The sequence below is a fragment of the Pongo abelii genome, chromosome 13 (genome assembly GCF_028885655.2).
Source record: "Pongo abelii isolate AG06213 chromosome 13, NHGRI_mPonAbe1-v2.0_pri, whole genome shotgun sequence".
NCBI classification, from domain to species: domain Eukaryota; kingdom Metazoa; phylum Chordata; class Mammalia; order Primates; family Hominidae; genus Pongo; species Pongo abelii.
In genome coordinates, this window is record NC_071998.2 from 72,428,588 (window position 1) to 72,456,081 (window position 27,494).

Sequence of the window (27,494 nt, forward strand, 5' to 3'; positions counted from 1 at the left end):
TATATATATGTACACATGAAATACATATATATATATGGAATCATATAGTACATAATTTTGGGGGAATTTTTTTCCCCCTCAGCTTAATTCTTTTGAGTGTCATTTAAACTGTTGGATTTATCAGTAGTTTATTATTTTTATTCCATGGCATGGGCGTACTGCAATTTGCTTTACCACTCATTAAATGACAATTGGGTTGTTTCCAGTGTTGAGCTGTTATGAATAAAGCTTTCATAAACATTTCTGTACAGTTTTTGTGTGAACATAAATCTTCATTTCTTTATGATAAATGACCAGGAGTATGATTGCTGAGTTATATGATAGTTGCATGTTTAGTTTTTTATGAAGCTGTCAAACTGTAGCTGTACCGTTTTACATTTCCGTCAGCAGTGTATGAGTGAACCAGTTTCACCTCATCTTTGTCAGCATTTGGTGTTGTCACTATTTTTTAGAAACAAAATTTGTTGCTCTGACAAGTGTGTAGTGATATCTCACTGTGGTTTTTAATTTGCATTTTCTGAATGGCTAATGATGGTGAACCTTTTCCATCTGTATATCTTCTCTGATAAAATGTCTCTTCAAGTCTTTTGTCCATGTTCCAGTAGGATTGTTTGCTTTTTTTATTGTTGAGTTGTCAGAGTTCTTAACATATTCTAGATATGACGCCTGTGTTGGATAGATGATTTGTTAAGAGTTTCTCCCAGTCTGTAGCTTCTTTTCATCTTCTCAATAGAGTCTTTTACAGAGCAATAGTTTTAAAGTTTGTTGAAATTCAACTTAGCCATTTTTTCCTTTTATGAATCGTGCTTTTGTTGTCATGTCTAAGAACTCTTTGCCTGGCCTTTGATCCTGAAGACTTTCTCTTTTTTTTTCCTAAAAGTTTTATAGTTTTGTATTTACATGCAAGTCTGTAATTCATTTTGAATTAATTTTTGTGTAAGGTGTGAGACTTAGGCAGAGGATTTTTTTCCCCCTATAGATATCCATATGCTCGATACTACTGAATTGAATTGAATATGTTTACTCCATTGAACTGTTTTTTGTACTTTGTCAAAAATTCATCGAGCATATTTGTGTGGGTCTATTTCTGGGTTTTCCGTTCTGTTTCACTGGTCTGTGTATCTCTGTTAACACTACAGAGTCTTGATTCCTGTAGTTACATAGCAAGTCTTAAAATTAGATAGACTGATTTTTTCTATTTTATTCTTCTTTTCCAAAATTGAGCTGTTCCTGTTCTTTGCCCTTTCTATATAATTTGTAGAATAATCTTGTGTATAAAAATATGCTGAGATTTTGATAGCAACTGTATTAAACATTTGTATAATTAGGGGAGAACTGACATCTTTATATATTAAATCTTTCAACCCATGAACATGCTATACTAGAGCTTTCCATTTATTTAGGTCTTTTGCATTTCCTTCATTGGTATTGTGTAGTTTTTAGCATACAAGTCTTGTACATGTTTTATTAGATTTACACTTAAGTTTTTTTTAGTTATTCCATATGATACTGCACTTTTAAATTTCTTGCATATGTACTGATTGATAATATATAGAAACAATAGGACTTTGTCTTTATTTTGTATCCTTTGACTTTGCTGAACTACTGTATAACTTCTAGGAGTGTTTTTGTAGATCCCTTGATATGTAAAAGGGAGGTGATCCACCCACGTTGGCCTCCCAAAGTGCTGGGATAAAACTACTGTTTTAAAATACAATTATAAAGGATTTTGCCTCAGAACCTGTTCTGCTTCAGGCTTTTGGGGATCCTGAAAACAGCTGCCTCCAAGTGGTTTATCCCAGGGACAGTGGTCACGATATGAGGGTGAGAGCACTGAGGAGACTTCCTAGGCAATTGGGAACATATGAAAGTCCTAAACTAGTAGTTTATCTATACTGAGCATCCTCAAGTGGTAGCATATTACTCTAAGAGCTTTTGGAAAAGACTTCTTGGAGATAATAAAACCAAGTGCAGTGTGAAATCTAAGACCAGACTCCTGGGTGGTGGTGTAGGTAAATTGGGAAGATGTCATGGGTCCAGGGGTGAGACAGTCTCATCCTACCAGAAGCCACCTCTGCCACCTCCCAAAGCTGCCTAAAATGCTTTGGTAAGAGCTTATTACAAGGCTTGGTGGTAGAATGTGTGAAATGTTTTCCTGGGAGGGATGACATTTTAAACTTTTATTTTATACATTACTGGTAGTCATACGTAATATAGTTCTTAAAAGCAGATTTTAAGAGGGGGATAGGAAAAGAAAACAACCTATGAAGACACTGATGCTACGAGTGGAAAGTAAAAGTTATCTAAGAGGTGATAGAGTACCAAAAATAGCTTTTCGTTACTTCCCAAATTTGCCAGCTTTTAATGGACAAAGTGAATATTCTTAACTGTATGACTACTTTAATTTGAATATTACGGCATACTTTTTACTTTAAGAAATTACATATTGCTGGGCGCGGAGGCTCACGCCTGTAATCCCAGCACTTTGGAAGGCCAAGGCGGGCGGATCACGAGGTCAGGAGATTGAGACCATCCTGGCTAACACGATGAAACCCTATCTCTACTAAAAATACAAAAAATTAGCCGGGCGTGGTGGCGGGCGCCTGTAGCCCCAGTTACTCAGGAGGCTGAGGCAGGAGAATGGTGTGAACCTGGGAGGCGGAGCTTGCAGTGAGCCGAGATCGTGCCACTGCACTCCAGCCTGGGCGACAGAGCGAGACTCCGTCTCAAAAAAAAAACAAAAAAACAAAAAAACAAAAAACAAAAGAAAAGAAATTACATATTAATATTGTGTAAAGTAGAAGCATTATGAATGTAGAGAATTTATTCATTAGGGCTCTAATATTTACTACTGTCTGATCTAGAGAAGTCACTTACCCTCTCTGGGCTTTGGTTTCATTCATTGATAAAATAGGCACAATATTCAGAGTAAGATCAAAGTGCCTGTTACAATAAAAACAAATATTAATAATGAAAAAAGAATAGGTATAATACCTGACCTGCTAACCTCGTAAGTTGTGAAAATGCACTGAGATAGCTGGAAGTAGAATTCTTTATAAAGTAGACAAATTTATTATTTATAGTTGGTGCTAGTGCAGAAAGGATAAGTGGTGTGAAACACTGCCACTCAATGTCAATGGAATTTACTGTTGGTGGTAGAGAAAAAGAAAATAGATATATCTCTAGTCTCTTGTTCCTTTACATTTTGAAGGCGCTTCTACCAGGTTCAGAAAAAGAATCTTATTAGCATTTGGGGAAAAGCCTTTTTACTGAAACTTCTGGTAGGTTTCAACTGTAGGCATACACATGTTTGTAAAGATATCTAGCCAATGAATGACATTTTAAAAGAGAGAAGCTGTTCTTTGACCATCTCCTCAAAGAATCATTAATCCATATCAGAAAATTGGAGAGAGTGCACATGCAGGGATTTTTTTGCTAAAGAGCATGATGTGTCTGAGGAGTTATGACTCACAGTATCTCTGTTCCAGAGATCACTTGGCGACTGTAAATGCTGGAGGCGGGGGAACCTCTCCTCTGCATTTGTATACCTCTTGAGTTGTGTAGAACTAATCGCTCCAACTGCACCAGGAGGTAAAGGGTAGAGCCCATGGCTTACAGATGCTTGTGTCTCCTAGTTTCCAGCAGTAAGTATTTATTAGATGAAAACTTGGCTGAGACTGCATATTAAAGAGAAGAGGAAGGGGCATCTCTTGGCAGATTTTATCCTCAAGGCAGTTTACCTGCTCCTGCATAATTGAAAAGAGACCTGGCCTGGCATGGAGGCTGTCTTAGCCCTTCAAAAGAGATCAATAAACAGTGGTGGCCGATGGGTGTCAAATAAAGAGCTTTATAGTGTTAAAAGAAACTTCAGACAAATTAAATTTAAAGGAGTTTGAGCAATGAATGATTTGTGAATTGGGCAGCCCCCAGAATCACAGCAGATTCACAGAGACTCCACGAGTGCCTTGTGGTTAGAACAAATTTATAGACAAAAAAGGTAAAGTGATGTATAGGAATTGGAAGTGAGGTACAGAAAGAGTGAGATTGGTTACAGCTTGGCGTTTGCTTTATTTGAACACAGTTTGAACATTCAGCAGTCTATGAGTGGTTGAATTATGGCCGCTGGGATTGGCCAACACTCAGCTGTTGCTACAGGTGCATACTATTGAGTTAGGTTTTCAATTTGTCTGACTATTAAGCTAGGTTACAGTTCATCCCCAAGGACTCAAATATAGAAGTATGGAGTCCTTCTTAAGCCATACTTATTTTGCTTTAACAATAGTTTAAGAAAGACATAAGAAATTAAAAGACAGTTTAGAGGACAGCTGTTATGATAAAGAGTTTAGAAAAGAATGTGTAGGAAGATGGGTTAGGGGTGGGGGATATTGGGATTATTTAAACCTGACAAGAGTCGCCCGAATAAAGTATGACAGGCAGTTGGTATTTGGACATTTGCAGAAGTGATTATATAGAATATAGAGCAGATGTTCTCAAGTTTTTTTGGATGCCAAGGCACTCAGGAAAAGATCACATTTACATGACCCACAGTGTAGTCAGGTGAGGTTGCTTAAGACGACATTCTGCTCTAAGGCTTTGACACACCTAAGTCTCACTCTGCTACCAAACACTAATGGGATCAGTAGTATCATCCAAAATACCAGCAGGATGACTTAATAGTAGAAAGGAGAGCCTCATTGCTCTTATCAGTTTGCAAGCCAGGAAGGGAAAGCATCCAGTGTGGAATGAAGGTGCTCTCTGTTGGAATAGGGGAAGGACAGGTTGTGTTTTATATTCATATTCATACATACTCAACAAGTGTGGGGGAGAAGCTATACATACTGTGTGGGAGCCGAGCACACCACAGTGAGTAAATATATGTATCATACATCCCGTGTTCATTTTGGAATGGGGTTTTAGCACTAAAATGAGGTAGAATTTGGTGCTTTACATCATAAGGTGAACTATGGGACACAAAGGTGGTTTGTGTGCAGCCTCTATAAGCTGGCAGATACTGGCAATCTGTAATATTAGTAGCTTATCAGAAACGAATGTTTGTAAGGCCGGTCCTCTGTCGGATCAGAGCTGATAGCTCGTTTGGTTAGAGGCAGTCTATTTATAGAAAGTTGGAAATTTGCCATGCCATCCAGGCCCTGAACCGTTGACCTATAGGTAACTTTGTTTCTTTAACCTTAGAGCCTGTCTTAGTTGATAAAGGGGCATCTATTTTGGTCTTTTACATCATAATAGCTTAGCACACTGTAACCTATCCCTGCTTTAAGGGAGTTGCATACTTGTTACCAAATTGATGTGGAGGGCTGGGACTGTCTGTATTTGAGGGAGAGTTAGAAATGTGGGGTCAAAATGACAAATAAGAGATTGAAATAAAAGGAGGAACTAATTAATTCTGGATTTGAAAATACTGATTGATTTGTCACAGGATGGGTGTGTGGGTGTGTTTGTAAAGAAAAGAACTTTTATCTGAAGCATGTGAGTCCTTTTAAGTTATCAGGCCTAGAGAGACATTAAAATGAGACAGAAGAGACAGAAATCACAGCCCTATTTCCGCCTTGAGCTATGTATTCATCCCTTGAAACTGCTTGCTATTGCCACATATATAGTAACCCAATAATGCCACATCTGACAGTATAACCCACCCCTTATAGCTTAATAATGTATAGCCAATCACTAATCAATGTCGCTTCTGTAAACCAATGAGAATTCCTGATTACAACTTTGTATCAGCCTACTCCTTGACCTCTTTTTTTGACTTTGAAAACCCACTCATAACTGCTGCTAATTGGAGTGTATATTTAGGGGGACTTGCATCTGTGTTCCCAGGTTGCAGTCCTCAAGCTTGACCCAAATGAACTCTCTGTTTATAATAATTTGCCTCAACTTCTTCCTTTTAGGTCAATGTGTATGTGTGTTTGTGTACAGAGTACGTTCCAAAAGTGCTTGAACAATTTAAACCTCACTAACTTCAGAAAAGTAAGTTCTATAAATTAACCCCCAAGATCCCTTGAAGTTTTAATTATATATATTTATTGTACACTTATTTTTATTTTGTAGATGTTAAATAATGCATTATTAGTGAAACCATGCCCCAGAGAGTTGAAGAAACCAATGACTAACGAAATTAATCAGTTTACAGGATAGGCGATTAAAAAACAACAACAACAATAACTTACTAAAATGCCAAAACTCTCCCTGCTTCTGAGATTAAAAAACTGGCTAAAATGGATTAAAACTATTAAGGCCAACTGGAGTTTGCACAGAACAAGCTGGCTGATGTCACAGCCCAAATTTCTGCCACGTTTCAACCAACTCCCCACAAATGTGCACATGGAATACGTGAAGCAGCGTTAAACAAAACCGTGCATGCGGAGGACTTTCAGACCTCCCCTTTCCTTCCAGCAATCAACTATTAATTCCAGAAGCCACTCCCTAAACTTTTTCTAATAAAATGACCCCATGAAAGCCAGCACAGGGGACAGGTTTGATCTGGACTCCTGTCTTATTGTTCGTTAATTTACAATAAAAACCTTCTTTTCTCAAAAACCCAAATTGGGCAGTGAGCTCTTTTTCCTTGATAACATTAGTTTTAATCATTTGAGACAGTCGCTCTGATTGGAAATAGTAAAAACTGACTTCAAAGCAAAAAATGTAATGTTCAACATTCACAAAACGAAGCAAGTATAAAGGAAATTTAAGTTTTATATCTGCATTTATGTAAGGCAAAAAGATTCTGTAGGTAAGATGGATTTGAGGACATATGTGATCCTGAGAGTGGCAATGCCTGGATACAACAAATATTCCAGGCAGTATTTCAGGCTTTCAAGGCAGTGTGGTTGGTGGGGTCCAAGTTAAGGGCTCCAAATAGTAAAGCGGGACTCGAGTAATGCCTGGTTTACTGTTGGAACAAACCAAAAATTCCACTAAGATAAATGTATGACATGAAAAGGGATGGAGTAGGGAAATGGAGTGGCAGGGTAGGGCAGAGGGACCTAGAGGGCCCAGGAGAGTCTGCTGGGCTGGTGGGGTTGGGGCTGTGGACACACCCTCCTCTTGTTGCTCCCTCCGCCCTCAGAAACCCTCTGTGACTCTTCCATGCTCTGTGATGCAGGCCTGTGCTTATAGTTAAGCCTGGGCACCCTCAGTGCTCAGTTGCTTCAGGCAGCTGAGCTATTCAGACCATGGAGAATATCCTCTGTTTTCTGAACAGCTATACTGAGACAGGGCTGAGCCCTGACTCACATTGCTTGGATATTGACCCCAACTTCATCTGCTTGAGTGGGTTGGGGTTGTTTATACTGTACTTGTTCTATGTGGTATTGACCCTGTATTCGTCACCCACCGAAAAAAATAATGACATCCAAAAGGTAAGGAACTGTGGGTGAACACCCAAGAGAGATGCCCTGTTGTTGTTTCCCAATCCTATTCCCACATTTCTAAATAAGTTTGGTTGATACAGAGACATGTCTTAGATGGGAGGTCTGAAGAGAGGATAGAACTTCACTGTTCTATGGAAGAGGTTGGGCAGACGTAGGGGTTCAGGAGGACTAAGGTTTCCATCTGAAGCTCATAGTTTTCCATCTGAAGCTACCTGTCTGACTGTGGTGGAGAGTTCCAGGATAAAATCCCAAACACAGTAATTTTGTGATCCCAGATGGGATTATTTAGAGAGTGTGGGGTCTCTGAAGGAGAACAGTCTCTGCTGAAATTTGATCATGAGTCAGATTCCCATGTCACCTGTCACTTGACCAAGTCTTCCTTATGTTGGGCTGACCAGGGGAGTAATGCTGAAAGTCTCTGAGCAGAGGCTGGAGCTATAGGCCTATCTCCGTGACACTTGTCCCATGAGGGAGCACAGATGTGACTGTTGACCTCTGAGTCTGTGCCCTCCTTCAGAATTGCTAACTGAGTACATCAAGTGTGGCTCTCAAAGAAAAAATCCTCTTTGAAGATTTTTCAGAGAAGGAAAAATGGGAACTATTTTATCACCATTAAAAATTGATAACAGGAACATATTTCTATTAATTAAAGAGTCATATCATTCTTGTATAATGAACGAATGAATGAATGAATGAGCTTCATAGAGAGTGAGAGAAGTGAGTCCCAGCCTGTCATTATCTTTCTTTTGTTCTCAGCATCAGGGCAGAGCCAGGAGGAGAAGGAAAGGTGGGACATTTAAAGGTAATGTCAGCTGCTCTATCTGAGCTTCAGGTGTGACCCTTTCTGTCTCTTTCATGAGGACTCAGTCCCATGATTTCTTAGAATGTCGGTTACTAGATGCAGTCTTAGAAAACAGAGCCCTCAGAAGACAGGCTCATGGGAAAGCAATCAGACCTAAGACACTGCTCAGAGGCCCTGCTCTGCCCATTTATGGGCAGGACAAAGTGACGGACCTGAGCAATGGGTGTTGCTCAATTGGTGGCCAACTGAGATATCGAGGAAGGAGTACTGGTTGGCTTGGAGTCAGAGCTTCTGTCTCACAACTTTGCATAAGTACTTTGACTTCCTCGATGCTCGGATTCCTCCTGGAGGTAACCACTGATGTCTGTGTTTCACGTGGTGGTTTTGAGCATCACATGGGGTAATGTATGTGAAAGGACTTTACTAATGATGCCACACACACATGTGAACTTGTGAATATTATCAATGACTCTTTGCCCTTTTCTACTGATTCTTGGGGCTCTCAGAGTTTAATATCCCAAGGGTCTTCCACAGATTGACTTCTGTATGAGCCGTGTGCCTCTATCTTCATTGCGTATAACATACTGTTCTGGTTTCCCAGACCGGAAAAGTTTCCAGAGAGAAGTGGAAGAGGAAAGGAAGCTGCTTTCTATTCTGAAAAGGTGATTAATCTTTCCCTTTGTGTCCTGTACCCACCCCCCTCCTTTTTCTTTAGTATGTTCTATTCATTTCAGGGATTCCTTGTAGCCTGCTGTAGTTGTGGGAGTGGGTAGCCATAGAAACGGGTATGTGAATGAATGTGTTGGGGAGAGGCTATAGTGAGGTCGTATGACCTCATATATGGTGAATTCATGGGTGGGGGGCAATGTGCAGCAGGATTCAGGGGGCCCCAACCCTGCCAAGCTAACAGATCCTCATTTCCTTGTTCTGGTCCTGGCTGCAGCTTTGGACCTCCTGCTTCCTGCAGTCCCCTGGGCCAGCATCATGATACCACCCGCTTTCGTCGGCTGTTATGCCCAGACCCCGTCTGTCAGGTGTGTAACAGAGCAACTGCTGACATCCAGCGACTGCTGTCTTGGGAGTCCCTGAAAGATGCTGCTCCCTCTGTGTCCCCTTTGGCTTCTTCAGCTTCTGCGACTGAGTCATCGTTCACTCTGGCTTCCACCCCCTCAGCAACCCCTCCAGAAGAGCTAATATTGTCCCCTCGGCCTAAGCCCTCTCCACCACCCCCCTTAATTCTCTCACCTGACCTGATCACCACCTTAGCTGACTTATTTTCACTCTCACCACTGAGGGACCCTCTGCCATCACAGCCTATTTCTCCCTTGGATTCCAAGTTCCCCATAGACCATTCCCCACCCCAACAGCTTCCCTTTCCCCTTCTCCCACCACATCACGTTGAGAGAGGGGAGCCCAGCCTCCAACCTGAGGCCAGTTTGTCTCTGAACACCATCTTTTCATTTGACTCCACCCTATGCCAAGATATTTCCCAGGTCATGAATCCCACTGATTCGTGTGCTCATCATCATGGACCACCAATCCCATCTGCTTTACCACCGGAAGATTGCACTGTGACTCAGTCTAAATCAAGTCTCACCGTCTTGAAGACTTTTCCAGAGATGTTATCTGTAGGTGGCTCTGGTGGGTCATCCACCTGTGCTCCAACAATCAAAGGCATTGACCATTCACGCCCTGCATCTTCAGAATTCTCCTGGTGGCAGCCTCATGACAAGGACTCTTTTTCCTCCAATTTTGTGCCATCTGATTTCATGGAGGAGCTTCTTACCCTTCATTCTTCTGAGGCCTTTTTTGAGGGGCACTCTGTGGCCAACCTCATAGAGCCTGTTAACATCTCATTTCTCAGCCATGACATTCTGGCACTCCTGGAGAGACAAGTCAAAAAAAGGGGTGATTTCCTGATGTGGAAAGATAATGGAAAGAAACCAGGATCATTCCCAAAACAACTTAGGCCAAACTACCAACTAAATTCTTCACAGAAAATGTTAGCCTCAATTGCTGTTAAGCATGACCTGGCAGAATCCTTTCCTTTTTGGGCCAGTAAAGGCGAACTAGAACGGCAGCAAATCCATCAGCAGCCTCCATACTCTAAGTGCTTTGAAGACCATTTAGAGCAAAAATATGTCCAGCTCTTCTGGGGTCTCCCATCTCTGCACAGCGAGTCTCTGCATCCTACTGTTCTTGTCCAACATGGCCATTCCTCCGTGTTTGTATTCTTCAATGGCATTACAAATACATCTATATCCCATGAATCCCCAGTACTTCCCCCTCCCCAACCTCTGTCCTTGCCTAGTACCCAACCTATACCCTTGCCTCAAACCTTGCCCCTAGGTCAGTCCCCACATCTCACTCAGGTGAAGTCCCAGGCTCAACCTCAATCTCCACTCCCAGCCCTACTACCTAGTCCTCTATTCCTGATTAGGGTGTGTGGAGTGTGTTTTCATAGACCCCAGAACGAGGCACGGTCTCTTTTGCCATCTGAAATTAACCATCTGGAGTGGAACGTGTTGCAGAAAGTGCAGGAAAGTGTGTGGGGTTTACCCTCTGTGGTTCAAAAATCCCAGGAAGACTTTTGTCCTCCAGCTCCCAATCCTGTATTGGTCAGAAAGTCCTTCAAGGTCCATGTTCCCATCTCCATCATTCCTGGAGATTTTCCACTCAGCTCTGAGGTAAGGAAGAAACTGGAGCAACACATTCGAAAGAGGCTCATCCAGCGCAGATGGGGCCTGCCCCGAAGAATCCATGAGTCTCTGTCATTGCTACGTCCTCAGAGCAAAATTTCAGAGCTATTTGTGTCAGAGATTAATCATGGACCTTTACATAGCTCTTTGGTTGAGGGTCAGAGCCGCAATATTCTGCTGAAATTCGGATCAAGCACCCCTAGAAGCTTCCACGACAGGAGGTCAAATATGCTTTCCCTGGAGAATGTGGGGAATTATCAGAAATACAGCCAGGAGAGTGCCCCAAAAGATCACCTGTTGCATGATCCGGAGACATCTTCAGACGAGGATCTGAGGTCTAACTCTGAGAGAGACCTAGAAACTCATATGATGCATCTGTCAGGAAATGATTCAGGGGTGAGACTAGGTCAGAAACAACTGTCAAATGCCCTGACAGTACATTTGAACAAGAAATTTGAGGAAATCAATGAGGGTCGGATGCCTGGGACTGTGCATAGTTCATGGCACTCAGTCAAGCAGACAGTGTCTCTTGCTGAGAGATCCCACAGCCAAATAAAGCATCGAAATTTGGCAGCATTGGTGAGTGAGGACCACTGTGTTGATACTTCCCAGGAGATTTCCTTCCTTAGTTCCAACAAACAAAAGATGTTGGAAGCCCATATTAAATCTTTCCATATGAGGATGCTGTGGGGCCTTCCCCGCAAGGTCCTTGAATCCATAGAAATCTTCAAATCGAAAGAGGATCTTTCCAATTCCTTTTCCCATTTCGACCTTCCCTCCTCAGCCACATTCATTTCTCAGGGAGATTCCAAAGATGGGGTCTGTAAGTCTCGTAGACGAAGCACTTTTCAAGGAGAAAAGTTGGGAACAACAAGCTCAGTCCCCATCCTTGATCGTCCTCACCCTGTCTCCTCACCTGTCTGCCAAGAAGGGCAGGGGACCCTGAGAAGACAATTTTCTGATACTGATCATGACCTTATAGAGACAGATTCCAAAGATGGAGCCTCCACATCCCTTAGAAGAGGCACTACAGATTTTCAAAGCGAAAAATTAGAATCAACAAGCTCATTCCCCATCCTCGGTCATTCTTACCTTGTCACTTCACCTGTCAACCAAGAAAAGCAGGAGACTCTGAGAAGAGCATTCTCTGATACTGACAATGATCTTACAGAAAGTGTCCGGACAACTGAGGATGGCAGACAGACTTTTCTGCCCCCGCCACACAGCATCGTAGACGAAGTCAGTCAGAAACAGACTGTACTGGCCAGTAGATGCAGTGCAGAGCTTCCCATATTGCAAGCTGGAGCTGGCTGTGAGTCATGGGATAAGAGGAAGAGTTCCTTTGATAATGTAGACAGGCTTCAGGGCAGTAGAAAGACCTTTCCTGTCACCAATGGGTTGAAGGAGATGTTTAAGGAAGAGGAGATCTGTGCTCTTCAATCACAAACTAGGAACAACTTGACAACTAGCAAGTCGGGAAGCTGCTCACTGACAAATGTGAAAGCAAGCACTTCCAATGAAACTAAAATTTTCCCACCAAGAATATCAGTTCCTCAAGATCCTAAATCATCATACCTTAAAAATCAGATGTTGAGCCAGTTAAAGTTGGCCCAGAGGAAGCATAGCCAACCTCAGAGCCATTTTACTGACGTGTCTTTTGCCTTAGATAACTTGACTTCCAAGGACTTACTGACTAATTCCCAGGGCATGTCGAGTGGGAACATGGGAACTTCCCAGGTGCTGCATGTACACTTGGAGGACAGAGGAATCCGTGTGGCACAGAAGCAGGAGCCCAGGGTCCCTACCTTTGTCTTACAGAAGTGTCAAGTTAAGAATTTCCCACCAGCTATAAAGAGACTGAGTCCTGTGAGACCCAAAGGAGGAGAGCTTGATGGAGGGGATGCAGGGTTGGGGACGTCCCAACGCAGGAGAAAGAGCCACACTGTTCATAACAAGACATCAGGGGAGGTGCTTGGGAGCAAATCTTCCCCAACCTTGAAAACACAGCCTCCTCCTGAAAACCTTTTCAGAAAATGGATGAAGACCTTTTTGCAGCGGTTTAATAAACCCAGCATATCATATGAAGAACAAGAAAGTTCCTGGGAAAAGGGTAGCTCCCTGTCATCACCTGTGCAGAATACTGGTCAAGTTACAAGAGCTGCCTTTACTGGGACTACTGAAGCTCAGAAAATTAGGAAAAACACTAGGGAGTTCCTAGAAGAGAAGCTGGGGCATAGGCATGGGATAGATATCACCTGTCCCCAAGAGCCCCTTTCCTTCCCAGTGGGGCTTGGGAAAGCTCAGCACAACCCAGAAGTGCATGTCAGAGCAGAGCCTGTCCAGGGCTATCCCTGCAACTACATGGCTCCCTCCTGCAAAGTGACATGTACCAAATCTTGCAGACAACAAGCTATCTTTGTTGGCCAGAATTATCCTAGAAGGATTAGACAGATCATAGACAAGGACAGACAGCCCCAGAAAGTTGAGGCATTTAAGGAGAAGATATTGTGTCAAAGCCATCCCCAATCCATGCCCCAGAGGAAGCCTGTGCCACATCCAAACCCCACTTGCCAGTGTCAGGTCAGCCTGGTGTGTCCAGCCGTCCCAACCAGTGCTAAAAGCCGAGTGTTCAGTGATGTGCCTTTACTAACTGGACAGAAAATGCTTCTGAAGCATTTCCAGGGAGGCAAATTTCCCCCCACAGAATAATTAACTCCTTGTTGAGAATCTTGATTCTCCCCAATAAATGTTCTAATAAGAAGGATGTCTTTTCTGTGTGTTGTGGGGTATAGGTTTTGGGTAACCGAAGCTAGTGTTTAGGGAAAGGCAGGGGTTAGCTCAGCTCTTACTGACTCCCTACTTTGACTTTTAAAATGTCACAACCCCCTGGAGCTCTTGTGGAGGAATGAGTATCATGTGCCTCCAAAAGCTCCTTCTCTCCCTGATGAAGTCCGAGGAGATGAGGTCTTTCCTACCTCTTTGCTTGAGACTTACTGATATTGTATGGTGGCCTTCACCTTCCTCCCCATTCACTGCTTCATATCCTTTAGAGCAGTAAGGAAGGCAGCCCTTCCATATCTGAAGACAGGGTGAAGGACAGGTATATTTTTTAGAAATAGTGGTTTAAGCACTGTTTAAAAAAAGTTGTCACAGACCACAGTATCTATAGGTTGTTGGGCGTGTTTGGGATATTGCTGGTTGGGGTAGAGTGTCAGGAACACTGTGGATGCTGCTTAAGAATTTGACAAGCAGGGCATGCTCATGATTTAGGGAGGCATATTTTGACCTCAACGTTGAGGTCTTTCTACTAATAAGTCACTCTGGAGAAGTAGTTCCCCTCCCTGTGTATTTCTCCATGCTGCCTGGATTGATGACATTTTTACAGAGCAAAAAGTTCACCTAGCTGTCTGTGGCAGGACTGTTGACCAGGCAACCACCTACCTCCTAGGGTAAAATATAGCTGAGAGTAAGGAAAAGATGCCTTAGAATGAATGAGAAAGTAAGAAGCAAGTGAAGCTAGGAAAGGATGACCATGCTGGTGGAAAAAGGTTTATGCCCCATCATGCCCATATCATGACCCTTTCTCAATCTAGATCTAGGCACCACCCCCTTGAGGTTTACCAGGATGCTGCAGAGGTTACAGATGCCATTTTGGCAGAAGTGTACATGGGGCTGTTCTTTAAGGACTTAAACAGTATCTGCAGGCTGTTGTGAACATGGCATCCCTCTCTTTAGGGAAGGTGATCTTTGTGTCTTCTTTCTAGCCATGTTGATGGCAACATGCAAGATCTTCCCTTAGTGTACACAGTGCACCTATCAGGATGGAGGTGTCACCCATGATGTTCATGGGCTTAGTGGAATATAATAGATATTGTCTAGAATACCTGCAGCTCATGGTCCAGAGGTTAGTCCTGAACTACGCATGAGGGCTACAGATATTTGGGGGCTTACTATGAATCTTTACAGAATGCTCCTTATTTCTAAGAGTGTGCACATATGCACCCTTAAAATATTAGGGGCCTGAAGAGAAGGCAATTCCACTTATACAGACTGGGACTAATAAATGAAGTGAATTTTCTAGAGGGCACTTGAGGTAGGTTCTCCAGAAAAATTTGTGAATGCTTGGTGTCAAAACAAAAACAAAACACAACAAAGCATAACAAAATACAACAAAGCATAACAAAACAAAACAAAACATGTCCACTACAGCTCCCTCACCATCCTTCTCTTTTCCTGTCCATGCTTATGCCACTGACCCTGCAGTGCCTGAATCTTAGGATTGCAGAAATAATTCATATTCTGTGAAGGCCTTAAGAAGCACAAAATTGGGATGAAACCCACGGCAAAGAACTTGTGGATATGGAGAATCCATGGAGGACCCAAACATCCATGTGGCTAGACTTGCCAATAACCTGGCCTCCTAATTCCCCTGTCATTCCATCTTAGGTCCTTTACCTCCATTCCAGTTCAGTTACTGCCGCACCCAGAAGCTATCATCAGAAACATCTAAAAGTTATCATCAGAAACACCTCTTTTTTTGGAGGCAGAGTCTTGCTCAGTTGCCTGGGCTGGTGTGCAGTGGCACGTTCTTGGCTCACTGCAACTTCTGCCTACCAGGTTCAAGTGATTCTCCTGCCTCAGCCTCCTGCATAGCTGGGATTAAAGGCACATGCCATGATGCCCGGCTGTTTTTGTTTTTGTTTTTTTTGTAGAGATAAGCTTTCACCATGTTGGCCAGGCTGGTCTTGAACTCCTGACCTCAAGTGATCCTCCTGGCATGCCTCTCAAAGTGCTGGGATTACAGGCATGAGCCACCATGCCCGGCCTCATCAAAACCGCCTCTACATCTGTAATAATACAGTCTAACATTCCACCCTTTGACCTCATCCTACTATCCTTCCAGCCTAGCCCCTCAATTTGTCAAATTTTCATACTGCGTTATTAATTTTCTACTTATGTGTCTACCAAGTTTTTGACTTAATTTCCTCCTTCTTCAATGCAGGTTTTATGGTCTATCCTATAACCAATATTTAACAAGCCCTACTTGAAATATGCCGTATCTAATTCCCTATAATCCTCCTGTCTGACAAAATCCCATCTCTGTGCCTTTTCCATAAATGTCTTCCCTTAAATGACCAATCACTGTTGGATTAAATTTCACAATCAAGTCTACTGACACCATGATAAATGCATGGTCAGTCTTAGCACTACCTGGAAATAATTCACTCATTCGTCCAAAAAATACTTATCCTGTGCTTACTAACAGAGAACAATACTAATGAAGCTTTGGTCATTTTTCCTTAGTCCACTTTCTCACCCATGTATTTCAAACCTTCTGCACTTTTCTCAAGTTTAGGCCATCTCCACTTGCTCAGCAGATGTGCTGGCCTCACCGTTCAGAGAAACTAGAATCCATTGGATGGAAACATTTCATAAAAAATTCTTCAAAAAACTATATCCATCCCTCCTTTGTTTCCTTCCAAGGTTTCTTCATTTTTTTTGAGACAGAGTCTCGCTCTGTTGCCCAGGCTGGAGTGCAGTGGTGTGATCCCGGCTCACTGCAACCTCTGCCTCCTGGGTTCAAGTGATTTTTCCCAACTCAGGCTCCTGAGTAGTTGGGATTACAGGTGTGCACCACCACACCTGGCTAAGTTTTGTATTTTTAGTATAGATGAGGTTTCTCCTTGTTGGCCAGGCTGCTTCTGAACTCCTGACCTCAGGTGATATGCCTGCCTTGACCTTTCAAAGTGCCGGGATTACAGGTGTGAACCATCATGTTCGACCACCTTGCAAGGTTTCCATCCTGAAATGTCTCTGTTGAGTGGTAGCTAAACTCTAGTCTTGATGGACTGATCCATTCTTGCCTTGTAATAGGTGCACAGTATATGCTTTAAATGGGTGAATTTTGTGGTATGTGTACTATATTGCAATAAAACTTAAAGGATTTAAAGAGAAGAAGTGCTTGAGGATAAGAAGAATGCAAGAGGGTACACCAAAAGGAGTTAACACCTTTTTGGAAGATGAAAACCTGGTGGAGGAGAGATAACTTACTTAGCAAAGTAGACAAAGCACCAGCTATCCTTATTGCTGCTTCCTTCTCTTCATGAGGCACTGAACATGTTTTATTTCTTAAATCCTTTCATTGAAGGGATGGTTAAACATACACAAGAGCAGGTAGAACAGTATAACTCCCCATGTACCCACCACTTAACTTTCACAATTATCATTTGGTATGGATGATACCTCCCATCTTTTATACTATGATAAAAGTGCAAAAGTCCATTTAAACATCTTGCCATCCATCTCTTAGAAGATGTGCCACGTGCCATATGTCAATGCTGTCACATTCCTTTGATACTTATCACACGAGGAACACACTTACGTACAACAGATGTACACAGCATTGGTGACAAACACATTGAGCTTTAGTGGCTTTGGCAATCAGTTCTCCTTTGACTTTAAGTCAACCCCAAGGAGTCACTTGAATTCTTACCCACAGTCCACACAAGAAGGAATCTTACAGAGCAAATTCAGTGCACGATATTGCAGTCCCTTAATCACATAGTAACTATAAGTTGAAAAAAATATGAGTAGAAACCGTACATGTTGCTGAAACCTTGAGATTGTCACATAAATGTTTTCACATATTTAAAAGAAATGTTTTCTATCACACATTTAAAAGGAGTTTTCATGTTTCCACTTAAATAAAGTAGATAGAATATACTTGTTTATCTACCCTCCTTCCCAAAATGCCATTAAGAGTAAAGGATTATATGAAAAGATGCTCGACGTCATTAGTCTGATCAGAGAAATACAAATAAAAATCACTATGAGATAACCACTTCATACCTACTAGGATGGCTGCAATAAAAAAGATAAGTGTTTCGGATAATTTGGAGAAATTGGAAGCCTCATACATTGAGAGTGGGAATGTAAAATGGTGCAGCTGCTTTGGAAAACAGGCAGTTCCTCAAAATGTTGGCATATAACACAGCAAATCCACTCCTAGGTATATACCAAGAGAAATGAAAACATGGGCATGCAAAGAAACTTGTACGCAAAGTGTTTGGTGTGTCTATTGTTTTCCCCAATGGTTAATCTTTGGCCCTTTGACAGTGGCTTGTTCATTTGCTCTTTTGTGCTTTTGAGGAAAGTCCTTTGTGTAGCTACTTCTCTGCCCTGAGAAAGTTCTGAGTTAGGTGAAACAAATGCAAGCCCCTTGGATCAGTTCTTCAGGGACTTCCCAGACAGATCAAAACAGACAAACTGAACTACTTAGAACAAGGTTTGCTCTGCTTTTTCCTCTGGAACCAAGTACCCACACTCTGTACAGGGTCTGATATCTTCAAGGTTGCCACTGGGCTGGGAGTGAGGGGGAGCGATGGTAAATTAAAATGCTACAATGCTTTGTACAGTGTTTTCGTGGTTTTTCTCCTTGTTAGCCTTTGTTTGGCTGCAGTAAACCTTTGGCCATCTTCCAGAGTTTTGACAAGGTTGATTCTGACTGTGTTTGCCAGGTTTCTTTGTGTATCTGAGGAAGGTCACCTTCTCAGAATTCTCTAGTCTGCCATTTTGCTGACATCACTCCCCTATGTCCAGCTTTCTTTTCATCAAGATAGTTTATCTTTTCCTATTCTTTTATTGCATACAATTCATTTCTTTATATTTAAAGTGGTTTTCTTTTAGGCATCATATAGTTAGGTCTTACTTTTTAATCCAGCTGACAATTTCTGACTTTTAATGAGTGATTAGATCATGATAGGCACATTGCTAGTCCCCTAAAGATGTCCATGTCCCAATTTCTGGAACTTAAGAATATGTTACTTTACATGGCATAAGGGAATTAAGTTTTCAGATGGAATTAAGGTTGCTTATCAGTAGATCTTAAAATAGAGAAGATTCTGAATTATCCATATGGGCCCTACCTAATGATATGAGCCCTAAAATCCAAAACTTTAGAGAGTTTTGAAGACAGAAGAGGCAGGAGCAGTTTAAACTGTGAGAGAGTCTCTGAATTTCTCTTGCTCGTCTTGAAGATGGAGGTAGGGGACCATGACCTAAGGCAGGAGGCAGTCTCTAGAAGCTCAAACAGCCTGACAGATAGCAGGTAAATGGAAACATCAGACAATGAATTCTACTAACAACCTGAATGAGCAAGGAAACAGATTCTCTTATAGAGTCTCCAAAAAAGAATTGTGTTCTCACCTTGCTTTTAGCCTAGTAAGACCAGTACCAGACTTCTGACATACAGAACTGTAATATAATAAATTTGTGTTGCTTTAAGCCACTAAGTTTATGGTAATTTATTATGGCAGCAGTAGAAAACTAATGCAGACCATTTATATATACTGTGATTATTGATATAGTTGGGTTTCAATCTACTTTATAGGTTCACAGGAAAATTGTATGGAAGGTACAGAGATTTTCCATACATCCTCTGCCCTCACACATGCACAGCCTCTCCCATTATCAACATCCTCCACCAGAATTGTACATTTGATGGAACTACATTGACACATTATTATCATCCAGAGTGTGTAATCTACATTAGGGTTCATTCTTGGTGTTGTGCATTCTGGATCTTCTATGATCTAATTTTTCTCCTTTTGGGAGGCTTATTAGCAATAACTTTCTTCAGTGGTTGTAGTGGTTGTTTTAGACTTTACAGTACGCATCTTTAATTTATAACAGTTTTTGTTGTTGTTGTTATTTTTTGTTGTTGTTGTTTTTTTGAGACAGAGTCTAGCTCTGTCGCTAGGCTGGAGTGCAGTGACGCTATCTTGGCTCACTGCAACCTGTGCCTTCTGGGTTCAAGCAATTCTCCGGCCTCAGCCTTCCAAGTAGCTGGGATTACAGGCACACTCCGCCACGCCCAGCTAATGTTTGTGTTTTTAGTAGAGATGGGGTTTCACCATGTTGGCCGGGATGGTTTCAATCTCCTGACCTCTTGATCCGCCCACTTCAGCCTCCCAAAGTGCTGGGATTACACGCGTGAGCCACCTCGCCTGGCCAACAGTCTAATATATCACTTCCCATAGTGTTTCTCTCACATTCACTTGGCTTATTCTCTTGAAAATACCTGTTTAAGTGTATGTCTCCCTGGATTTGTTAGAACTTTTTTGGATGCAAGTTGATAGAATTCCAACCCAATGTAGCTTAAATGGAAAACAATGATGTGATGGCCTTGTACTGAGTATTTGCTAATCCCTGAAACAAAAAATGTAGCCTTGGGCCAGATTGGGTTGTGGACTTATCTCTAGGATAGGAAGGGCACCGGGTTGAATGCCCCCAAAACAACATGAAGTAGGGGTATAACTCCTGGAAGATCAGGATAGTTGGACGGGAGAGCATGTCTGAGAAATACTAGAGTTCTCATTGTCCATATATTCCTGAACTCAGTTTCTTAGGACAGGTGTTATTTTCTTTTAATTATTTTTTCTCACGTAAGTAACGCATCATTATATTATCTGAGTTTAAAAAAATAAAACAGTCTCCATAAGTCTAAACACCTCCGCTGATCGTCCCTTTCTAGGAGGTAAACTCTTTATTTATTTATTTTATTATATTTTATTTTTTGAGACGGAGTCTCGCTCAGTCACCCAGGCTGGAGTGCAGTGGGGTGATCTTGGCTCACTGCAACCTCCGCCTCCCGGGTTCACGCCGTTCTCCTGCCTCAGCCTCCCGAGTAGCTGGGACTACAGGCGCCTGCCACCACGCCCGGCTAATTTTTTGTATTTTTAGTAGAGAGGGGGTTTCACCATGTTAGCCAGGACGGTCTCGATCTCCTGACCTCGTGATCTGCCCGCCTCAGCCTCCCAAAGTGCTGGGATTACAGGCGTGAGCCACTGCGCCCGGCCCTCTTTATTAGCATGATTTTCAGTGTGGTGTGCATTGCATTCTGTGCTGTGCATTGCATTTTGTGCTGTGTATTGACCTAGAATATTTATAGTTTATTTATGTATTTTACATAAAAAGAGATCACATTATGCATGTTACTCTGCAGTATGGTTCTTGTATTCAACAAATATCTTGCCATTCTATGTATAATAGTGCATATAGATATACTTCATGGTTTTTAACTGCTGTGTAGTATTTCTTTAGATGAATAGTTCATATTTTTTGATTGTTGAATATTTATTTCCTATTTTTTATTATTAACAATGCTGCCACGAACATCCTTCTATATGCTTTATTGTGCATATTTTCAAGTGCTTCTCTAGAGTATACGCCTAGAAATGAAATTTCAGTGTCAGACTTCACATTTAAAAAACATGTATTATTATTTATTTAAAAAATATATATAGTTTGAATAGGAAATAAATGCACATGGTAAAAGAAGAAACACTGAAAAGTTGTGTTACGAAAAGTAGTCTCCCTCAATCTTGAACAGACTCAGTTGGTGATTTACTTTCATTACGTGTTAAATATTACAAGCCAGCTATTAATATTTTAAATATATCCTTCAATTTATGTTTGTCTAATATTTCTTCATGTTTAGTTTCAGGATATATGCCTTTGGTATAAATAGCATACCAGTTAGTCTGACTTCTTCTCATTTTATACTGTCAGGTGATACATGGTTTATAATCCTATTTCTGATGTTTTTCAGTTTAATTTCTTGTTAAGTGTTGTCTGCCAGACTTTAACATTGTAAAGTTCTCTCTTCTTTTTTGTAATTACTGTTTTGTATACTTTGAGATTGTATAAATATTTTGTTATTCGTCAAACTTTTCATTCATTCATTTATATTCCTATGAACTCACGGTTTTCAATTTTATTTAGTTAATTATAATCTGTTGCTATCATTATTTATTTTGATGTTCATATTGTCATAGGTTTGAATAGTGGGAGCCCCTTCAAACTGACATCTGGGTCCTTTTGACATATCTCCATCATTGTTTGAACATTTTGTTACTTTGCTATCCAGCAATATGTATTCGGGCCATCTTGTATTTTTCCTGCACAAATCCTAGAATTCGCCATTTCTCCAAGATACCCTAGTTCCATTTGCTGGAGAATGATATTTAGAAGCCAGTGTGTGGATACTAAGTGTGTTCATTGCTATTGGGGTATCAATGCTCCCATGCTTTCTCAGTGTACAGATTTATCTATCTATCTATATATAATATGTATCTATATTATATTTATTTCTGTACCTATCTATATACATTGAAAACTATGAATTCATACCCATACCTTAAATTCTTACCAAATATCCAACACCACAGTGTTCATTTTAGTTTTCTTTCTCTCCCCCTCTTCTCTCTTTTTCCAGCAGTGAGAAATCTAGCTCTTATTCTTCTTAAAACAGGGAACACTTGTGATGTTTGATAGACTGATATTAATTCTTTCGCTCACTTGGGGTATACTAGTGGCAGTAATCATGCAACATGAAAGCATGGATGATAGAGCTTTATTTGACAGTTGAATCTGAATGTATCCTCTTAGAACATAACAAAAGGAGTAAAATCTCTAGTTTCACATTTGTAGATATTTATACTGTGTTATCACTACCAAGAGAAGCAAAATCCTAATTTGATATCTCAGGAGATAATTATATTATTATGCTTTTTAAAGTATAATGATGAAAGTGAATTATGTGATATGAAACTGTCTGTAAAACATCTTAGTGACTTTACATCTTTAATGACAATCATAGCAACTGATTTCAAGGTTCAACTATGAGCAACTCTGAGGGTATATTTTAAGCATTTATTTAAATCATTTTCCCTTTAATTGGAAAGTGTTTTTGATAATTGTTTAAGTGACTGTCTACCATTTTACTTTCCAAGATTTATGGTTAATATTAGAATCAGATATAAAACTTTATATACTTTTCACATTTATATGTTTTTAAATTAAATAATCTTTAATTGAAGGTGATATTTGATTCATTGATTATCTTATATTTCTTCCTAATAACTGCAGAGATTTTAAATGCAATATCAACTATTCTTTTTCAGGTTTTTGGCCTGACATTTCTCCATTCACACACTTGCCTTTTCACATTTTTAAATACTATATATTAATATATGTTGATGAGGCTGGATGTCTCTGAACTGAACTCCAACTTTGTATATCAAACAGTCTATTTCTATATTCATTTTAGATGTCAAATAGAAAGCAAACTTAATATGTGCAAAACCAAAACCCTGTGTTTGTTTCTTTTTAAAATCAAACCTTATTCTCTCACATTTTCCCCCTCTCAGTAAATGGCAACATCCTTCTTTGAGTTTCTCAGGCCAGAAACTCTGGAGTCAGCTGTGACTTCTTTCTCATTCTTATACTCTGTAATTGGTCCATCATCAAATTCTTTATAGTATATCCAGGATCTGTCCAATTCTATTTCCTTCTCATCTGTTGTAGTGGATCAAGCCACCATCATCTCTTGCCTGAATTCTTGTAGTAGCATCTTAATTGTCCTCCTGGTTCCATGCTTGCCTTTGGGTCTTTTCTCCACCTTGAAGCCAGAGTGATCTTTTTCAAATATATATTGTATTATGCCACTTCTCTGCTCAAAACTTTCAGAAGCTTTTTTCAACTCAGAAAAAAGCCCAATAGCCTTTGAGTACCTTCTATATGATCTAACATCTCTCTATTTCTGTAGACCCATTTCCAGAATCTTTCCTTTACTTATTCTACTGTAGTCTCACTACTGGCCTTCTTGCTATTCTTTTAAAGTACCAAGCATTTGCTTACCTCAGGGCCCTTGCAGTCGTTATTCCCTGAGGCTAGCATGCTCTTTACCATGATATCTGCCTGGCTAGATCCTTCCATTTTGTTCAGATTTCTATGCAAGCATCACCTTACCAGAGAAAGCTTTCCTGACCACCTAAAGTAAAATAGCACCTACCTTTTCACACTTCCTATCTCTCTTATCAGGTTTAATATTTCTCCATAGTACTTGTCACTGTCCAACATATTTTAAATATAATATGTTATATATATAGTTTATATATGTATATATATAATGTATAACTATATATATAATATGTTATATATATACTATATACTATATACAGTATGTTTACTTATAGCCCACACTAGATTATAAACTCCATGCAATCAGGAACTTTGATTTTCTTAATACGTGCCTCCTGTGTTTAGAACAGTGCCTAGAAAGTGATTGTTGTTCCAGTAATATTTGTGGAATAAATAAATAAATTAAAACTCTTTGTGAGAGAAAGAATCCATTGTGTTTGGATTTCAATAGTGTCAATCAAGTTAAGACATTTTCTGGTACTTCCTTCTCCTCTCTTTGCCTGACTCCATCCTGGATGAAAGCAGAGGCAGCTTTGTGTGCGGAGATGGGATTGGATGGGTAAGAAATTGCAAAGTGGGCAAATGGAGGAAAAAGGTCATATCCTCTCCTCATCCACTCTAGGTCTCCCTGCTTAAAAGCGCTACCAATCTGGTTGAAGGAAGACATTTTAACTTAAAGTGAAGTTGGTGTTTTGATGGATACATTGTACAGGACATTTTAATTACTGAGCTAGATTATTCTTGGCACTATGAATGACTTAAAAGAAGAATGTTTAAGAACAGTCTGGGACCTTCCATCACCTAGTATTTCCTTCACAGGGCAAGAGAAAAATGAGTCTCCAGATTGTTTATGAAGGGTCTGTGAGCGGAACACATGAAAAATTTTCCCCCTGCATCCTATGGAGTTCTGCTTATTTGTTTAACCTAATGATTATCCTTCTATGTGGTCTTTATCACAGTGCTTAGCAATCTACTGTTTACCCTCTGTCTGCCTTACTAGACTGAGAGCTCAAGAAGACAGGGGCAGCATTTTTATTAATCCTGTTAATCCAAGACCAACTATGGTACTTGACATGTAGCAACCATTTAGCGTTTGTTGAATAACCTCTCTCCCATCATCTTGATGCAAGAGTTACTTGAATGCCAAAAGTACTTTGAGTATGAGAAATTCAGTATTTCATGATACAAAGGAGGCAGAATGCTTAGGTATATAAAGAGATATTGTGTTCCAAGATTTAGATCCATTTACCCAATGAAAATTTACCATCACTCCATTCTATGGGAAAACACTTTACTTCTGAACTGTATCACAGTGTTGGCTTTATCCTTCCCCTCTTTTTCAAGCTCCCAGCTACCTAATCTTTCTCCCCTATTGCAGCAGGCCAAGTGGGCTTTCATGAAGCCCAGTGTTTGGAATAAATGCTAAAAATAATCCCCTTTTCTCCACATCTTATACTTCTTTAAAGGCAGAGCCTGAATCCTTGCTGTTTAAAAGTCAACATCTCCTGTATTCTTGTGGCAAATGCAAAAAATATGACAATGTTTTGAAAGACTGTGGAGAGGGTTTGTTTCAGTATAAAAACTATAGCATTACTATCACTGTGATCCAGAGATGAAAAGTTATAAAACATTTTGACTCAAACAGATGCCACATGAATTTAATAATTTTCATGTGGATAATCATTTTTCAAACAAACTGTAGTCATGACTTAATCCCTCCTAGAAAGACAGGAGTGTATCTTCAAACAAACTGCCTAAGCTGTTTGTTCACAGTTTGCTTTTTGATTCAGCAAGATGGATTATGAGGGGTAACAACCAGAGCTGTGACAGCTCTGGCTAAATCCCACCTGGCGTTCCATCCGTCTCTCCTTTAAAAATCTCTCCAAGTTTATAATTCTACAAAAGGCTTAACAGTGTTCACTGGAGGAATGCCTTGGCTTGGGAGTAGGGGTAGGGAGTGGGGATTTAATATGCCAATTAAAAAATTTATTGTTAATAAAAAATTCTTGGGTTGTTTCATTTGCAACCCAAGTGTAAATCCTATGTGAACAATGCAAGCACTGGGCTGACGATGAAGTGAAATAAACACGTAGAGCCTATCCCTAACTGTTTCACTAACTTTAGTGAATCTTTTCTGGTCAGTGACAGCCCAGTGAACTTTCTTGAGGGACAGTGAAACTGCCATTTTTCTGGCCTCTGGACATGGTCTCGTCTATAGCACACATCCACAATCATATTGCTTATACAATACATATATGAAACTTCCTTCCTCTTATTATTAGTCAACCTGTCTCCTTTCTACTGTGATTACCATCAACTTCATTTCCCTCACCATGGCTAAAACTGTCAGTAGGGAGGAAATAAAAATTATGATAATGTTTTAATACCTGTTCTCACATGTATTAAAAGAGAAGAGTTCCAGAGAGAAGAGTTCTCAAATAGGAGACTAAATGGCAACTATGTATTCTGTCACTTCTGTGATATCATACAAGATACTTTATAGCCTTTTGGTTAGAACAGGCAAGTTAGTTGTTAATTGTTTAATGCCAGGAACTGTCCCCTTTGGACTGTTAACATATTGATCAGTCTTCATCACTCATGAACTGTGTAGCAGATAATTTGCCATTAATAATTAAAATGCGGATGTTTAAGAATAAATTATTTTAAAAATGAGAGCTCAGTCAAAGCTGGCGTTACAGTAAAATAATATTTCATTTACTTGCATTGAAACAGCAGAAAAGAGGGTAGGGTAAACATGGAGAATCCCATATTTCCATAACGGTATGATGTTTCTGGGAGTATAAAAAATGTTAAGAACTACTGATTTAGGCCAAAAGGTCCCCAAAAGTAGAAGCAATAGATGGCAATATTAGTATAGACTCCCTCATTCCTCGTCATCATTCCCTGAATGGGATGGTAATTCTGGACTTCATACTTTCTTCTTGACGTTATTTTTGAGACTTGGTTTCTAATATATAAGTATTTAGCATACATTCAATCACACATGCTAACAAGAAAGGGACACTATTAGTAAAAAACTATAAATCAAATTTTGCTTTGAGAATGAACTTTGGATTTCAGCCTACTCTGTCAGACTTTATTCCTGTTTTGTTATTAAATGCCAATATTATTTACATCTAACTTTCTTTCCCTTTATCACACACATATGATGGAAGTGCTAAGCAGGAGTACAGGGGAACAAGTTCTGGTAACCTATGGGGAAAAAATTTAAATCTGGCATTTGGTTCCTGGACCATTCAAGAGTAGCAGTCTATCTAAATATTGATGTTTGTATACGTTAGAATAAAAGTGTCATCTCTTCAGGATATTCCATTAACAACAGGTCTTTGAAATTTAGTGGGCTTGATATTCAAGAAAAGCATAAAATGAGAATATGGAATTATACAAGTCTTTTTCTTTCTTTAGATCTTTGACGGGTATGTGCAATCAACTTAAAGCCTTTATTTGTCCTTTGATTATTCAATTTAATTATTATATTCCTTTGTTTTAATATTTTTCTGTGGTTTCTATGTTTTGCACATTTCACACCATTATTTCACTTCATTGTATTTTAAGATCTGAGATTCAGGTACAATTTGTTGAAACTGTTACTTTTTTTTTTTTTTTCCTGCCTGAATCAGGGAGACCCAGGATGCTGTTCAGGCCTTATCCCAATCAAATTCCCCTCTTCACTTTGCAGGGCCCATCTTAGTCAAATGTGCTAACTTCTAAAATAATAAATAGCACTAATTCAAAATTTTTGGACTCTTAAATTAGCTACTTGCCGGTTCTTGTTGAAAGGTATATAATATTGCATTGTAAAGAAATTTAAAATATTTA

General features: G+C 40.1%; 1 protein-coding gene across 2 annotated transcripts; it reads left to right on the top strand.

Moving 5' to 3' along the window:
• Nucleotides 1-6,070: 6,070 nt before the first annotated feature.
• Nucleotides 6,071-13,653, top strand: LOC112134929 (spermatogenesis-associated protein 31D1). 2 transcript variants are annotated; one of them, XM_054520091.2, is made up of 5 exons: nucleotides 7,365-7,379; nucleotides 8,148-8,193; nucleotides 8,795-8,855; nucleotides 9,137-9,227; nucleotides 9,676-13,653. In XM_054520091.2, exons 4-5 carry the CDS (start codon nucleotides 9,206-9,208, stop codon nucleotides 13,599-13,601), a joined length of 3,948 nt encoding a protein of 1,315 aa, XP_054376066.1. In that variant the 5' UTR covers nucleotides 7,365-7,379; nucleotides 8,148-8,193; nucleotides 8,795-8,855; nucleotides 9,137-9,205; the 3' UTR covers nucleotides 13,602-13,653. The 2 variants fall into 2 exon arrangements, with proteins under 2 accessions (XP_054376065.1, XP_054376066.1); XM_054520090.2 differs by having other exon boundaries at nucleotides 6,071-7,379; nucleotides 9,137-13,653.
• Nucleotides 13,654-27,494: the final 13,841 nt, after the last annotated feature.

Coding starts and splice junctions, on each gene's coding strand:
- LOC112134929 (XM_054520090.2), top strand. CDS start 7,194: ATGGAGAATATCCTCTGTTTTCTGAACAGCTATACTGAGACAGGGCTG. Junction 7,380..8,147: donor AAAATAATGACATCCAAAAG/GTAAGGAACTGT, acceptor TTTTGTTCTCAG/CATCAGGGCAGAGCCAGGAG. Junction 8,856..9,136: donor CTGCTTTCTATTCTGAAAAG/GTGATTAATCTT, acceptor TCCTGGCTGCAG/CTTTGGACCTCCTGCTTCCT.